This window comes from Lathamus discolor, chromosome 2, assembly GCF_037157495.1.
Source record: "Lathamus discolor isolate bLatDis1 chromosome 2, bLatDis1.hap1, whole genome shotgun sequence".
Classification (NCBI taxonomy): Eukaryota; Metazoa; Chordata; class Aves; order Psittaciformes; family Psittacidae; genus Lathamus; species Lathamus discolor.
The window spans coordinates 138331650-138346994 of NC_088885.1; the positions used below are offsets into that span (position 1 = coordinate 138331650).

General features: G+C 36.0%; 1 protein-coding gene across 1 annotated transcript in view; it reads left to right on the forward strand.

Annotated features, from left to right (window-relative positions):
- The window catches only part of VPS13B (vacuolar protein sorting 13 homolog B), a 439495-nt gene that overhangs the window by 241066 nt on the left and 183084 nt on the right, over window positions 1-15345 (forward strand). The window contains exons 26-29 of the mRNA XM_065668694.1: window positions 4454-4625; window positions 5612-5726; window positions 6862-6928; window positions 9602-10010. Coding sequence (XP_065524766.1) covers window positions 4454-4625; window positions 5612-5726; window positions 6862-6928; window positions 9602-10010 — 763 coding nt within the window. The remainder of the gene's footprint in view (window positions 1-4453; window positions 4626-5611; window positions 5727-6861; window positions 6929-9601; window positions 10011-15345) is intronic.

Consider the following 15345-nt stretch of genomic DNA (forward strand, 5'->3'; position numbering starts at 1 on the left):
GCCAGTGAATGCTTAGCTTCAGCAATAGTAACAGAAACTGCAAGCATGTTGGCCACTGTCCTCACCTGTGAATTTTTTGGTTATAGCATATCAGATACATGGTCTATTGCATTATGTATTTAGAAAAGGAGGAAGCAATTTCTAATGATACATCTGTGCCTGTACTGGTAAATGTTTTATTTTTGTAAACTTTGTAGATTTAATAAGCTTGGAAGTTGGTAGGGAACCACACTCCCTAAAATTCAAGATTTACTCCTTTTAAATTTGATTGCACATTCCTGGGTTAGTTTGCTTTTTATATATGCCTGGGGTTATGCTAGATACATGCAGTTCTTCACGAATCTCACAAATACTGTTATAAGTAACTTTGTGCCAAAATTGTCAACTGGAAGATTCTCTGAGAAGCATAGTACAGCATTTAATATCTTCAGAAAACTAAACTTAAAGAAAAGTGTGGGAAAATTAAGCGTCAGTTTTCTACAGAACAAAGTTATCTGTATGCTCAAACCGCTAAACAAAACCAGCTCTCTATGAAGAAGAAAAGTTAACAAAATGCATAAAACATCTGAAGACATTAAATTGCGAAAATAAAAGAAACCAATTATAAAATGCAAAACTTGCCATGGTGGCAGTGTGTATTTGCATACCCTTTCATTTACTATTGTTTTCTTTTTTTAACTATCAGAAATGTAAAGACCTGCCAAACTTTTAGAACAAAGTCAGTTTTCATACAAAAAGCATTTTGGAGCATGTCCAGTGGGAGAGTGAGGGTGTGTGTGGAAGGCAAGGAGGAGACTGACTATGTTTCCCACCCCCTCCATCACAGTCTGTAAGATACAGTTTGGCAAATTAAGTGTCTGGAGTGTTGTCTGAAGTAGAGAAAGAACTTGAAAAATACTCCAGCTGTTAAAAAAAAAAAAAAAAAAAAAAAGAGGAGGACACCACAGGGTACTTTATATAAAATAATAATTAATAATTTATTAGGTTTAAATAATTGGCTTCCATTTCTTGATGTCCTGTGAAATCCATCTGAGGATCTGAGCTAAGAGGGCTCAGAGAGACTGCTGGAGGTGGGCCTATTTAGTCTGGAGAAGACCAAGAGGGTGTTTCAGTGCCCAGCAACAGGATGAGGAGCAGTGGCCATAAACTAAAACAGAAAAAGTTTAACCTCAATGTGGGAAAGAACTTGTTTACATTGAGGGTGGCAGAGCACTGGAACAGGCTGCTCAGGAGGGTCATGGAGTCTCCTATGGAGAAATTCAAAACCTGCATAACCTGCTCTAGGTGGCAGTGGCTTGGCAGCAGATCGGACTACGTGATCTCCAGAGGTCCCTTCCAAACGGAACAATTCTGTGATTCTGTGAAATTGTCTTTGGGTGGCTCCTTCATGTACAGACAACTGTGATTTCTTTCTGATTAATCTTACTCTTACCCTTATCGTCCTCGTCCAGCCGCTTCAGATCAGTCTGAAGTTTGAAAAAACAGGCATTTTTTAATTTGCTGTTCCCCAGCCACTGATTATTAGTAATAATAGCACTAATCTCTAATCCTAGAGATTTAAAAAGCTGAACTACTTAATATTTGGAAACAGAAGCTTTCATTCTAGAAACTATCAGGGTATATTTTGCACATACCCGAATTATGTCCTAGCTAGTTACATTCATAATGAAAAGACACCGTTAGATGGATTAATTGTCCTGAAGCATGGTAAAGTTAGAATTGGACTCATATTTCTTTGTTTTCCTCTTCACAAATGGTATCTGAAGAGCAAAAGCTCATCAACATTTGAATGACATTTCATAAAGCAAAATCTAATTTCTCAGTCCATATAACGTGTTGCAGTTTGCTTCTAATCTAGCTATGATGATTTTTAAAAAATGCACAAGCTTATAATAAAATATGTATAATATTATGGAAATACCACTGATTTTCCTTAAAACTTCATTGATGAGAATAGGATATTTATTTTTTGAATTGTGTAATATCACCATGGAATGAGCATTACAGTGCTATATAGCATCTCACTCCATCAGTACTGAGCCTTAAGGTTTGTCTTACAGAGCTATGGCCTGATTTCTTTCATTCACTTTCAAGAGTGAGATGAGGAGACAGAAACCAAGAAACCTGATATTAGCAGCAGCTAACTTTTACATCTCTGGATCTAACAGTTTTCAAAGATGGTGTTGTGGTTTAACCCCAGTGGGCAACTAAGCAGCATGCAGCCCCATGCATGCACTTGCATGCTGTGGGGAAGAGAATTGGAAGGAAGGTAAAGCCTGTGGGTTGAGACAAGAACAGTGTAATAATTGATATAAAGTACAATATAATAATAGTAGCAGTATTAATAGTGAAGAGCGAGGTAACACAATTGCTGACTAATACCCAGCCAGTCCCTGAGCAGTGTTCACCACCCTCCAGCAAACTCCCCTCAGTTTATATAATAAGCATGATGTTCTATAGTATGCAGTGTCTCTTTGGCTAGTTTGGGTCCGGTGTCCTGTCTGCTCCCTCCCAGCTTCTTGTGCCCCTCCTCACTGGCAGAGCATGGGAAGCTGAGAATTCTTTGATTTAGGGTAAGCATTACTTAGCAGCAACTAAAATGTTGGTGTGTTATCAACATTATTGTCAGACTAAAGCCAAAACAGAGCACTATACCAGGAAGAAAATTAACTCTTTCCCAGCTGAAACTGGGACAGATGGTCGCCTATGGCTCTACAGGTAGTTTGTTCAGAGCGCTAAGCAATAATGGCTTAAAGAATAAATGTAAAAATAAATGGAAGTGTACCTGGTTTCTACCATGTATTTTGATTAATGTAAAGCCACCATTACCATAGATAATTGAAGCTGAATTGAATATTAATTTTCATTTCAACACTTCATATTACATCATTTGAACTGGTCCAGATATTGTAATCTTATGTTTAGGTATTATTTTCCAGTAACGTACATACGTTAGTTGTACAAGCTCTCCTTTCCTTGTATGAATGAATATCTCTATTTCAGCTACTGACAGTGTGGATGGTTTCTTACCAATTATACTAAGTATCCCTGAGGTTTTCAAGGGTAAAGGTCATTTGCTGTTTCTCTCCGTTTTCTCTAAGAGTTTTACTGGGACAAGAAAAATAATCAGTGAATGTTAATTTGAGTGATATAAAGCTGAAGGCATAAAGCAGAAGCTGTGTTTCAGTGTTTCTCTGAAAAAAAAAGTGTTAAAAATGCTCATATTCTTCATTATGCAGTAAACTCTAGGAGCGCATTGTCAGATGTTCTATCTGGTGTATGTCAGATAGCCCGAAGTCATAATGGGTTTTATGCAAAACTTTTGTAAGATCTTAAGCTACCTTCTTGTCTTCTCTTAGGGTTAGGTTGGTGGTAAGAGAACATGTATACATGATAGAAATCCTATAATTAAACTGTAGGTTTGAGTTGATTGAAAATGTGATTTATCAACATAAATGCTTCCATATGAGCCAAGAAATGTTCATTTGGTTTGGGCAAGTTCTACAGTCTTAGACAGCAGAATGACTCAAGTATTGTCAGATTTTAAACTTCGCTACCAGAAGTAAGCTTTTCTGGGATATCTGAAGTTTAAGCAAGTGCGCTGTAATTTCTTGCCTGAAAGGTTAAAACAGATTCAGTCAACCTGCAATGCTTTCTGTGTAGATCAGATTCCAGGGTGCCTTCCGTAGACATTGTCTCAGTCATGAGATAAATCTCAAAATTCCTGAACATGTCGATCATCATAAATTACAATTCCTAATCCCCCTCACCTTCAATAAAAGTTAAGATTTCGGGTGATTATTGGTCTCTAAATCTTAGAAACAACTTGGCCTTAATGGATCCAAGTGACAATACCCTGGTCCTTTCCTTTTGTGCTTGAATAATGAAGTAAACACTCCACACTTGGTGGAGTTGCAAGTGAAGATGCTGATGAATTTTTAATGGCTTCTGATTGATATTAGTGACATATGTGTCCATTGCATTCAGTTTAATAGGCTGTAAACACTAGGAGCCGATGACAAATTACATGTTTGCATTTTTCCTTTCCTATTTGGAGGCAGCAGATTCCAGCTAAAGAGCAGGATGAAGTCCCATTGCTGATATTTCAGATGCGCCATCAAGAACTATCAGGACATGCCTGCAGGGCTTTGATAAGCCCCTGTAACAGGATTTTCATTTAAGCTTTCATTTGTCTTGATCCTTCCCTGAAAACATTAATCTTTGTGTCTTTTTTGTTGAGTCCTTAATGTTTTAGGGAATGAACAGAGATAATTGATGGTACAGAAGCGTCTACAAGCTCATTTGTCAATGTAGCATATATTTAAGAACATTGCAAGTGACAATCACCTTTTTAAATAACAGAAATGTTCAAAAGTGGCATTTAGACATAAGAAAAAAGGAGTGGTGAAAAGGAATACTCTTTTTTTCTTCAGCTGTTCCATTTGTTTTATAGGGTGATTCTCTTCAGGGTGGTGATGATTCTCCGTTCTCAGACTCCATTACACTGGAACAAACAACAAGTAATATCGGAGTCTCAAGTGGACGTGTCAGCCTATGGATGCAGTGGATGTTGCCAAAAATTACTATAAAATTGTTTGCTCCTGATCCTAGAAATAATGGCACAGGTATTTAGCATTTTTTTTCCTATAGTATACTATTTTAAAATCCATACGTTATTTTACAGCACAGTATTAACTATTCAGGGCATTTCTTAACAATATTAAACACTGAAATGCAGAAATAATGGGTTAGATCTATTTTTAAACTAGAGCAACAAACTGTAGTTAGGTTACTGCACGTAATCTGAATTCAGTACTGTTCTTCAGCATGAACTTCCCCTTTGTGGAATAATTATTATATTAAATTGGAGATAAGTTTGTTGTTTTACTTGAGTGCTGTGTTTATTGCCTTAGAAGCAATCATATTTCATTTTTATTCGATTTAGTACTGTTTTGTTTTTGTCCATGCATAGACATGCAATTTTTTATTGATAACTTCAAATATAAATTTAACATAACCATCATAGTATAATCCTTAAAGTCATAGGAAGTTTAATATAGAGTTCAAGTAGAAGTTTCAACTTTTGTGTTGAAACAAGAAATATGTGTGGTACAAACCTTCTCTTTTTTCTTCATTATTAGAACCAGATTATCATCTGAACAGTAGTTTTTTGAAAGGAACTCAGATTCTGTAAATGTACTGCAGGACTTGAAATTATGTTGGGGATTTTTTGTTAGGAAATGCTGTTGCTTAGCAATTAACGTTGTTACTCATAGAAATATGAATAAATAAGGAGAATAATGATTAAAAGTAATTTTCAGAGAGATGTACATGAATCTTTGATTTAAAAAAAAACTAATTTTTGAGACACAGAAATGTCAAATATTGTTAGAGTAAGTATCTTGGCAAATATTTTTTTATGATTTTTCAGGAATTATGCTGTGAACACCTGAACTAAACCCTACAAGTTTATGCACTTTTGTATAGAAAGATTTTGATTCTAGGGTGGTTTTTTTTTTTTTTTGCTCCTATCAGTGTGACACTTCACTCAAAAAATAGATTAAAACCTGACAAGTTTCCGATTAATCATTTTGTTCTTTGTCTATTGCAGAAGTTTGTGTTGTCAGTGAAGTGGAAGATCTCAGTGCCTCAGTGGATATGCAGGATGTCTATACCAAAATCAAATGTAAAATAGAAAGCTTCAATATTGACCATTACAGAAACAGGTAATTTCTGGAAGTTACTCTGCTTTTATTTGAGGTTGGAAGAAAGAAGGCAGCAGGTGTTTTGGTTGGTTTTGGTTTTTTTTCTTTATGCTTCTTAATTGTTTACTTGAATTGAAGGTAACTGTTCAGTTTCAGTGAGATTATTTTAACCTTTTAAGGAATAAAAACCAGAATTGCATTTTCTCAGAATTATATCTGATTCCAAAGAAAATCACAGCAATCAGTATGAATCCAGAGAGTGGTTTTTCACACTTACTGCTCTGTTGGTCTGTTAGACAAAAAAAAAAAGTAATTAATTTTAGCTGAACTTTTGAATGGGAAATTCCTTAAATCATTTTCATGATGTGTTAGCAAGTGCCAACATTTAATGTCTTATAGCACCATACTCTACACTCTTAGACATTAAAAGAAGTTTCTAAAAAATTGAACTGTTCCTTTGCTGTGGCTTAGCAACACTGCAAAGTGGTGAACTAAGCTGATTATTGTGTCCGTGACACAGCACAGCGTTATGCAACATGCCCATGCAAGAGCTGATGTCTGCAAGGTCTTATTGGACAGTTGTTGTTCCCTATATATAGTAGGAAGGAAATATAGTATCAGTTTAGCAAAGTTAGAAGCATTTCTGAGAATTGGTTTTTTTTTGATCAGCTGCCTGAAAAAAAGTCATAAAATCTGAATTCCTGTTGTTTTGCCCAATGCAGTTATTGCCTGTACACACTGTATTTTGTAATATTTTATAATCAGGATTTGTACTGTATTTTAAAAAATATTTTTAAAATCAAGTCATAATGCTTTAAAATGCTTTGGAATCCCACTTGTTGCGTGCTTTTAAGAAGCTGCTTTTTCCACAGATTTTATGGAAACCTAGAGAGAAGGTCCTTCATTCCCAGGAGCCGAAAGCTCCCTTAGAAGTGTTTTCAACTTCAGGGTGTACTTATTTGCTAAAGTTATATTGAGGCTTTAAAATAAAAAAACCAAACAAACCAATTAAGCAAAAACTTATTCTACTTGACAATATTGTTAGTGCTCTCATTTAAGTTTTGTAATATCTTCAGAATACCTTTCTCTGTCTTTAAATCTTTGTAGTCTAAAACCAAAAGCAGAGAATAGATAAGGTGAACGTTCTGTCTTCCAGGCCAGGGGGAGACTGGCAGTCAGGACATTTTGAAGGAATATTCCTACAATGCAGAGAAAAGCTTTTGGTGAGATTTCTTTAGTAAACTAAGGTGCTTTCCTTGAATAACTCTTCTTCAACAACATATTTTTCTTTATTCTTCATATATTAAAAAGAATGATTACAAGAATTGTAGTACAAAGCACTTTTTAATACTTAACAGCTATTTTTTTCTAAATAGTGCAATGATTTGTAACGTATATGAATATAGCTTTTCTTTCAGTTTTTTAATTCTTGTAATCATTCTCCTCCTTGTTCTAATTAAGGTATCTGCTGAAAATCCAGGTTTAAATCCCTTTTCTGTATTGAGGATTTTACTATACTTTTATTCTTATTGTCTTAATCTCCACCCGCTGACTGATACCCAGCCCGATCCGAGCAGCAATCTAGCCCTTCTGAGAAGCTCCCCCCAGTTTATATCCTGGGCATGACGTGCTGTGGTATGGAATACCCCTTTGGTTAGTTTGGGTCAGGTGTCCTGTCTCTGCTCCCTCCTGGCTTCACCTCCTCCCTGGCAGAGAATGAGACTCAGAAAGTCCTTAGTCAGAGTAAACATTACTGAGGAACAACTAAAAACATCGGTGTTATCAGCGTTGTTCCCAGGTTGAAAGTCAAAAAGACAGCGCTGCACCAGCTACTAAGAAGAAGAAAAATGATTGCTACTGCTGAACCCAGGACAGTATGGCAAAGGCTTTAGCTTCCAGTTATGTGGAAACATGCAAGTTCAATGCATTTCAATTGTTCTTTCTTTTTGTCTTTCCCTCTTCCATGCCTTGTTCATTACCTCAAGTCTTGGGGAAGATTCTTGGTCTCTGGGGCAATATGGAGGTGTGTTCCTTTCCTGTACTGACAAGCTGAACAGACGTACCTTGTTGGTTCGACCCATCAGCAAGCAGGACCCTTTCAGTAACTTCTCTGGCTTCTTTCCCTCTGTAAGAATCTTTAAAAAAAAATTTTTACTACAGAACTTCCACTAATAAATACCAATTGGATTAAAAAAACAAATCCAAACGAAACAAAAACCGCAACAACAAAATCTCAAGTGGCTTTAGTTTCTTGTAATCTCTTTTTGTTGGTACAGAATACATGTATTGTTCATACTGATTGTATTAGTTGTGTTACTTCCTTCTTAGTCTTTAGTAATAGTTGTCAGTCATTTTTTAGTAGATACAGGAAGTATCTACAGGAAGTACTGCAGTCAATGGGATTCATTTATATTACAAGTGAGCACATACAGTAATGTTTGAAATCCAAATACGTAAAAGCCACTAATGAATGCTACATTTTGTTCCTCTAATTTGGATATCTACTTAGGGATTTTAATACTTTCTATTACTGCAGTATTCCTTTATGCAACCTTTTAAAATCACTTCTATAATTCTGTAATGTAAGAATTTTATATTTGAGTTATTCTTTTGAATGCTTGGAACATTAGTTGCTGATTCAGAGTATCTCAGTGTGAGATATTTAACCTCTTTTTTCTTGCCTGTTTATCCTTGAAAGATTTTATGTGTTATGACATTGGACTACTTATCTTCACAAATGTATGGCTGTATAGAATCACTTTATGTTAGTGGAAGTTCTGTGTGGTCTTGATTTATTTTCATCAAGAATAGTGATTGGTAATGCTTTCTCTTATTCTGTTTGTTTCAGTTCTTACAGGAAATTAACTTACCAATTTGTTTTAATTTACTTAATCATAAAAGCTTCTAGTTTTTCAGCATTTAAGCTCTGTATCCTGTTTATTTAAAAGAAGATATTGTTCCATTAAAAAGTTTAAATAATATTAACTTATTTTAAATCAAATTTGAAATGCTGAAAGAAGCAACTACTTGTAAAATGTAGTAGCTTTAATTTGTGCTCACATGATTATAGCTAATATTTAAACAAACTTATGGAATTCTGTCAATGTTTATTACACTGTTCAAATAATGGTTTTATTAGTGTTTATTTTTACATTTTTTACTCAGTAACAGTGTATTACTGAAAGACTTTCAAAGGTAATATGAAAACTGTACTATGCATCTTCTGGGAGCTAAGCATACAATTGTCACATTTAGCTGGGAAATACGTCTTGAAGGAATCTGCTGTTTCTAAAGTACAGTGCCCTGTAGCTTTATTTAAGTGATGTACTTTAGCATGTGGTACTGCTGTTCTCATTAAATAGAGGGGACAAGGGCAATATCAGCTCAAATCTTAAGAGCACTTAGTTGACTATGAGTCATTTATACACCCATTTTTAGATGGAGTGAAGCTACCTCAGCATCTAAGTGTTATTTTAGCACCATTTGCAAATATTCAAGGAATAATGCGAGGGACTAAGATCTACTTCTGAAATGTCTAGAGAAATCAAAATACATATCTGTGTGAAAAATTAACAGAAAAAATGGGTAAACTTTGACCCTTGAATATGTGGGGGTTTGGGCTGATTAGATTTGAATTGCATATGACATAAATAATCAGAAAAGAAAATGTTCAGCAAATCAGTTTGAGCTGACACAGTACAGTGAAGTGCGGATGCACTGTGGACAAATTGTTCTTTCAGAAAAATGAAAGATTTTTTTCTACTATACAGAGACAGTGGAAAACTATTAGAAAATATAGAACCATAAACAACTAACAGAGAATATGATGAGTGATGGATGTTACATGTGTACATTTTTGCAGCAGTTGTTTGTTTTTGTTTTTCTCCTTGAAACAGACAACTGCAAAACTTTTAGATGGCTCACACCAGCAACATGGATTTCTTTCTCTCACTTATACCAAAGCTGTGACAAAAAATGTCCGGCACAAACTGATATCAAGAAATGAACGAAGAACATTCCATAAACTATCAGAAGGTCACACTGATGGTTCTCCTCACTTCCTCCATGAGATCCTTCTCTCTGCTCAGGCCTTTGATGTGGTCCTCTGTTTTCCTTTGCTTAATGCGATTGCAAGCATTTTTCAAGCCAGGTTGCCAAGGAGTCAAAAAGAGAAAAGAAAATCACCAGGCCAGCCTATGAGGACTCATGCTCTAACTTCCCGCAACTTGCCTCTGATTTACATTAACACTGGTGTAATAAGAGTCTTCTTTCCCAAAAATGAAGAAGATCATCACACTGCTGAAGGTACAGTATTTATGTTAGAGATTTTTTGCTGTTCAATATTGCAAACACGTGCTCTGAGTTAAATCACTGACTGTTGCTGGGGCCTTCAGTTGTAAGGGCAGAGTTAGGAAACATCCAACATTCATGCTACTTCTCTACAGATGTGCTGAAAAGTTTGTTTGTTGCTTTCGCAGTGCCTATATGGTCAAGTATCGTTGAAAGAGAGCCCAATTTTGCAGTGGTGATTCTTGTGTTAGCTCTCATTATGCTGATACCAGTTCAGTCTTCCGTAGGCACCTGTTCCAGCAATGGAGTGTAATCAGGGAGCCTTAGCTCTTGTGGGAATTGGCACCTAAAAAACCACACAGTAGTGAAGCAGGTTGATATTCTAGTTCAGTTTGGAGAATGTTATTAAAGTGTACCTTACAATTGATGCCCCAAAGATGGTAATGTTTATCATTTATTTAGTAAATTTCAATTTAACCATTCAGACTTCTATGCAGGAGGCTTTCAGGTGTTTAGAGGTGTGGATAGCGTAAGCTGTTCTTCCAAACAACTGTAAGTAGCTACTTGATGTATGGTAGTACTTTTTTTCTGTAAGAAATTGTTTTCCATTCATGCATAAAATATATTTACATCCCTATTGAAATATTCGTACATGAATAAAGAGATTCTGATGTTAAAATTCCCACATGTAACAGCTAACAGGAATGTGATTTCTCCCATTGCTAGCAGTTCTCCTAGAGAAAAGTTTTACTGGTATCATGGTATGTTTACATAAGTCCTGTAGGTATGGGTGGTTGGTGGGGTTTTTTACCATTATATACAATAGCACACAATATAATCCTAAGAGTATAGTCTTTAGATTTTTCTCATAACCTAATTGCAAGAAGTGCAGACAGGGAGAATTTACATAGATAATTTTTTTTGCCAGCATCCTCTACAATTTTCCAACTGGGAATCCTGAAAACACAGGAAGATAAAATTAGACTAGCTGTGTTGGCAAGAAAGAATTATGATTCTAGTTGGAAGGGAGTTCTGGGGCATGCTGTCAGGGAATTTTATTTTTTTTAAAGTATGGTTTTGTAGCTCTGTAGCTGTATACTTTGTTAAACAGAAAGGATAAAAAACTTTGTCCTATTGCTATCCCTTGCTTGAAAATGCAAGCAAAGAACAGAATTGCAAGCAAAGAACAGAAATGCCACTGTGGGAACAAAATGGTTAAGCATGGAGATAGGAAGAAAAACTATGTATGCTTTTGGAGAATAAAGCTAAAGATTAGCTTTACTAAATAAGTAAGAAATCCAGCAAACCTCCTCCACTGGAAAAATCTGAAATATGATCACTATGAAAATTAGTACCATTCTCCTTTTATTTCTTTGTTCACCCTAAATTTTCCGAAACTCTTCTCTGCTTCTGAATGTGAAATAAATTGTTTTTCCTCTTCTACTGCTTATTGTCTTCAAGAACAATAGAAATTAGAAACAATAATAAGGAATAAGAGTTGAATATGACCCATGTTACTGGTGTACTAGATTAGAAACTTGTTACATGTTGTGGAGATACATCCCCAACATCGTCATTCATCATTTACTGATTAAGAGGGGTTTTTAATCCCTTAAGATCTGGGTGTTTCAAGTTGTGATCACTGCAGTAAAAGCAGAAAAACACTGATCTCAGTTCTAGTCAGTCATCTGCTGTTTGTACCTTGTACCTAGTGATAGCTACTGCAGCTGTCCTCCCCCCCCCCCCCCCAGAAAAAAAATGCATGTAATTGTAACTTTTTGGGTAGAGTTAAAAAAAGGCAAATCTGTTCTTTATTCGTGTCATGCAGTACCAGACTTGCACAGTTAACTGTGGTACACATACACTATGAAATAAGCAACATCATGGGTTTTATGCTGAGGAATTTACATTTGCACATGCATGAATATACCCACACACTTTTATAACCTTTTAGTTTCATGGTTTTTTGCACCAGCATGAGATTAGGATTTCTTTTTGTAACGGACTTGAGGGCTGCCTTCTGTCCTAGGCAAAAAGCAATGCTGCTTTCCATCACAATTTGATTTGTTAATACATCAGGTAGTGTTTCAAGCTCTGGCCAGCAGCCCACACTTAGTAATGAAGTAAAGGCAACGAAATATATAAAAGCAATATATAACAAATAGAAACAAGAATTACTGCTTATCAGAACACTGTAAATAAAAATCATAAATTGCAAAAAAACTGATAAGAAGTGGTAAAGACAGGGAAAATCCACATCTGGCTGGTTTGAGGACAACAGGAACTTTTTTTAGTATGTACTATGAGTAGAGGATCAGGAATCACTAGAAAAGGCCATGATAAATTTGATGATAGTGAAAAAGAAAAGGCGGCATTTGTAGAAGTGATATATTCTTGTCACATGAACATGACTCTACTTTGAAGTCTGTCATAACATATGGTCTGTAACATCCTCCTTGCTTAAGGTTGAAGAGTGTCAAATCAGTCAGACTGAGTAGCTTGTTCTCAGAAATCTTAGTCTTCTGCGGGTAATTTTTAACACACCTTGGAAGTGCAGGTTTTTAACAGCTGAAGGTATATCTAGTAAAATGAAAAGTGTGATCAAGTAAAGTGAAGAGAGATAGTGTTATTACTCTCCCCCACAGAGTGTAAAGGGAAAAATACCTTTTACAGGGTACAGTTAACAAAGAATTGCATATTTCTTACATAATACTAAATAATTGCTTTATGGAAGATTACTTTGTTCAACACATCTGATTTCCATTCTTCATTATGGTTTCAATTCAGTGCAAGGATTTGATAATTTTAGACTTTTGTAAGGAGTCTGACATTGTGTCTCATGGTATTCTAATTTAAATACATCCCCATATGATATCTTTGGAAATGTTAAATGAATTTAAAATGGCGAGCTAGTAGTCTAACAGAAAACCCCAAACCAACTGAACTTGTCAATTGGGAATAATAACTGAAATTGGTATTTAATAATCTGAAAGTAAATGTAAAACCATTGCTGTTAATGTCAACATATGTTGCAAAGAATTTCCTGAGGAAAATAGTGTTAAGGACTCAATAGGCCGTGCATCTGGGTCACTGTGCTTAAATCACTGCTTGCAGAAAATATACTAAATCTTGTAAAGCTGAGAGTTATATATCAAGGAAACAATTTATGTTTCAAACTACATCCTCAGGCTGGAGAGACTGTCCTGGGAAACAGTTACTGGAAACATCTTAACAGTCACAGTGGACATAGTAAAAAGTAATAAGAGATGTAGCTGTGCTTCTGCATATTGCAGCTGTAATATCATGTCCATTTTGCTTTCTGTTATAAAAATGGGTATTGATAAAACTGGAGAGGGTGCTGAAAAGCACCAGAAATGTTAATCAGGTGCTGGAGAAGCCGTAGGAGAAAGGATTAAAAGAGCATAATGTATTCATCTCAGCAAAAAAGAAGACTGAGATGAGTGGGTAAAAACAGGTAAGATTGTGAACATTATTACACTTTGGTCTGTTAGTTTTTCCTAGATTGCACTTACATTGTGTAGTGTAGACCTTTTTCCCCCCCTCCAGTTTTTACACGTTTATAATGACTGTGATTATGTTTCCTACATTATTTCCAGATTTTGAAAAACTAATGGAAGAAGTCATGGGTTTATGTATGGAGATAAGAATTCATCATCCTGAATCATGACTTACATTACCACTTGTTAGAAATCAGCTGAAAATATTAAAGCCTGTACCTCTTTCTGGTTTAAGATTGACTTAATTTTTTGACCTTACAGGAAGAGCCACACACAAAAGAACCATGTCCTAAAAACTTTACATAATAGAGACTCTTGATAAGTAGTCTTACGTTTATTTGGCTTTGCTAAGTGTCAGTGACACATTAAAATTCTTAGCCTAAGATCTATTTTATTAAGAACCAGTTCTCAGAATTTGACATCTGCCACCTACTTAAGTTGCAGTTACAATCTGAAGTATATTTCATAGAATCATAGAATAGTTAGGGTTGGAAAAGGACCTTAAGATCATCTAGTTCCAAACCCCCTGCCATGGGCAGGGACACCTCACACTAAACCATCCCACCCAAGGCTTCGTCCAACCTGGCCTTGAACACTGCCAGGGATGGAGCATTCACAACCTCCCTGGGCAACCGATTCCAGTGCCTCACCACCCTGACAGGAAAGAATTTCCTCCTTATATCCAATCTAAACTTCCCCTGTTTAAGTTTTAACCCGTTACCCCTTGTCCTGTCACTACAGTCCCTAATGAAGAGTCCCTCCCCAGCATCCCTATAGGCCCCCTTCAGGTACTGGAAGGCTGCTATGAGGTCTCCACGCAGCCTTCTCTTCTCCAGGCTGAACAGCCCCAACTTTCTCAGCCTATCTTCACAAGGGAGGTGCTCCAGTCCCCTGATCATCCTCGTGGCCCTCCTCTGCACTTGTTCCAGCAGTTCCATGTCCTTTTTATGTTGAGAACTTTACTCCTTTTTCTTAAGTGAGTAGCAGGGGGGGGAAAAAAAACCCACAACAAAACATCAAGTGTGCAGTGGCAGGAATTCTCATACTTAGTATGATGCCTTGCCCATATTTTTGATCTAAAAGTTGAAAATGCAGGTTCCGATTTAGTCACAAACAGGATGTTGTTGTCAGCTTAACTTTTCTGCCTTAGTTCTGGCAAGCAAGCCATCTATATATGTGGTGACTAGATGGTTTGACTTCTGGGCAAAATGTTGTTCAAATGCTTTGTGTATGTCTGTGTCTGCTGAGAGGGAGATGCAGTAGACTCAGTCTTTTCCTCTAAGGAAACTTCAGAGTTAGTTTAGTATGAGAAATGTGTTGCAATTTTTTTTCCGGGCAGAAATTTGGTTTTCTATCTACTACGACCACTGTTTTTAAAACTGAGAATTTGTAGATGTGGCTGAAATTTGACTAAGATGTACATGAAGTGGAAAGCAGAGATCTTTCTTCTTGGAGTAACTTTGCTATTGATGTGAAATTTACTGGCCACTGTTGCATGTTGTTCTTTGTATATGTGTCAAATTTCAGATTCTCTTTTTCAGTCCTTGTGTTTGAAGTTTTCATGTGTGCTGCAACTGATACCAAATGCTACTGGGATGGTTACAATAAATATCCTACCGTGTTTTACATTTCAAGCACCATATTAAAAATGGTGCATGATTCAGAGTGCTTTATATGCTGTTATTTCAGCAGATAAGAAGAAACAGGCAAATCACAAGTCTGTGGAATACAACCATCAAAGAAAATGAGAAGTCACAGACAAGGCTTTAGTTTTGTGATAAAACTCTGTGGGGAAATTAAATAACAATACTTTTGTCTTTTATGTATTGCAA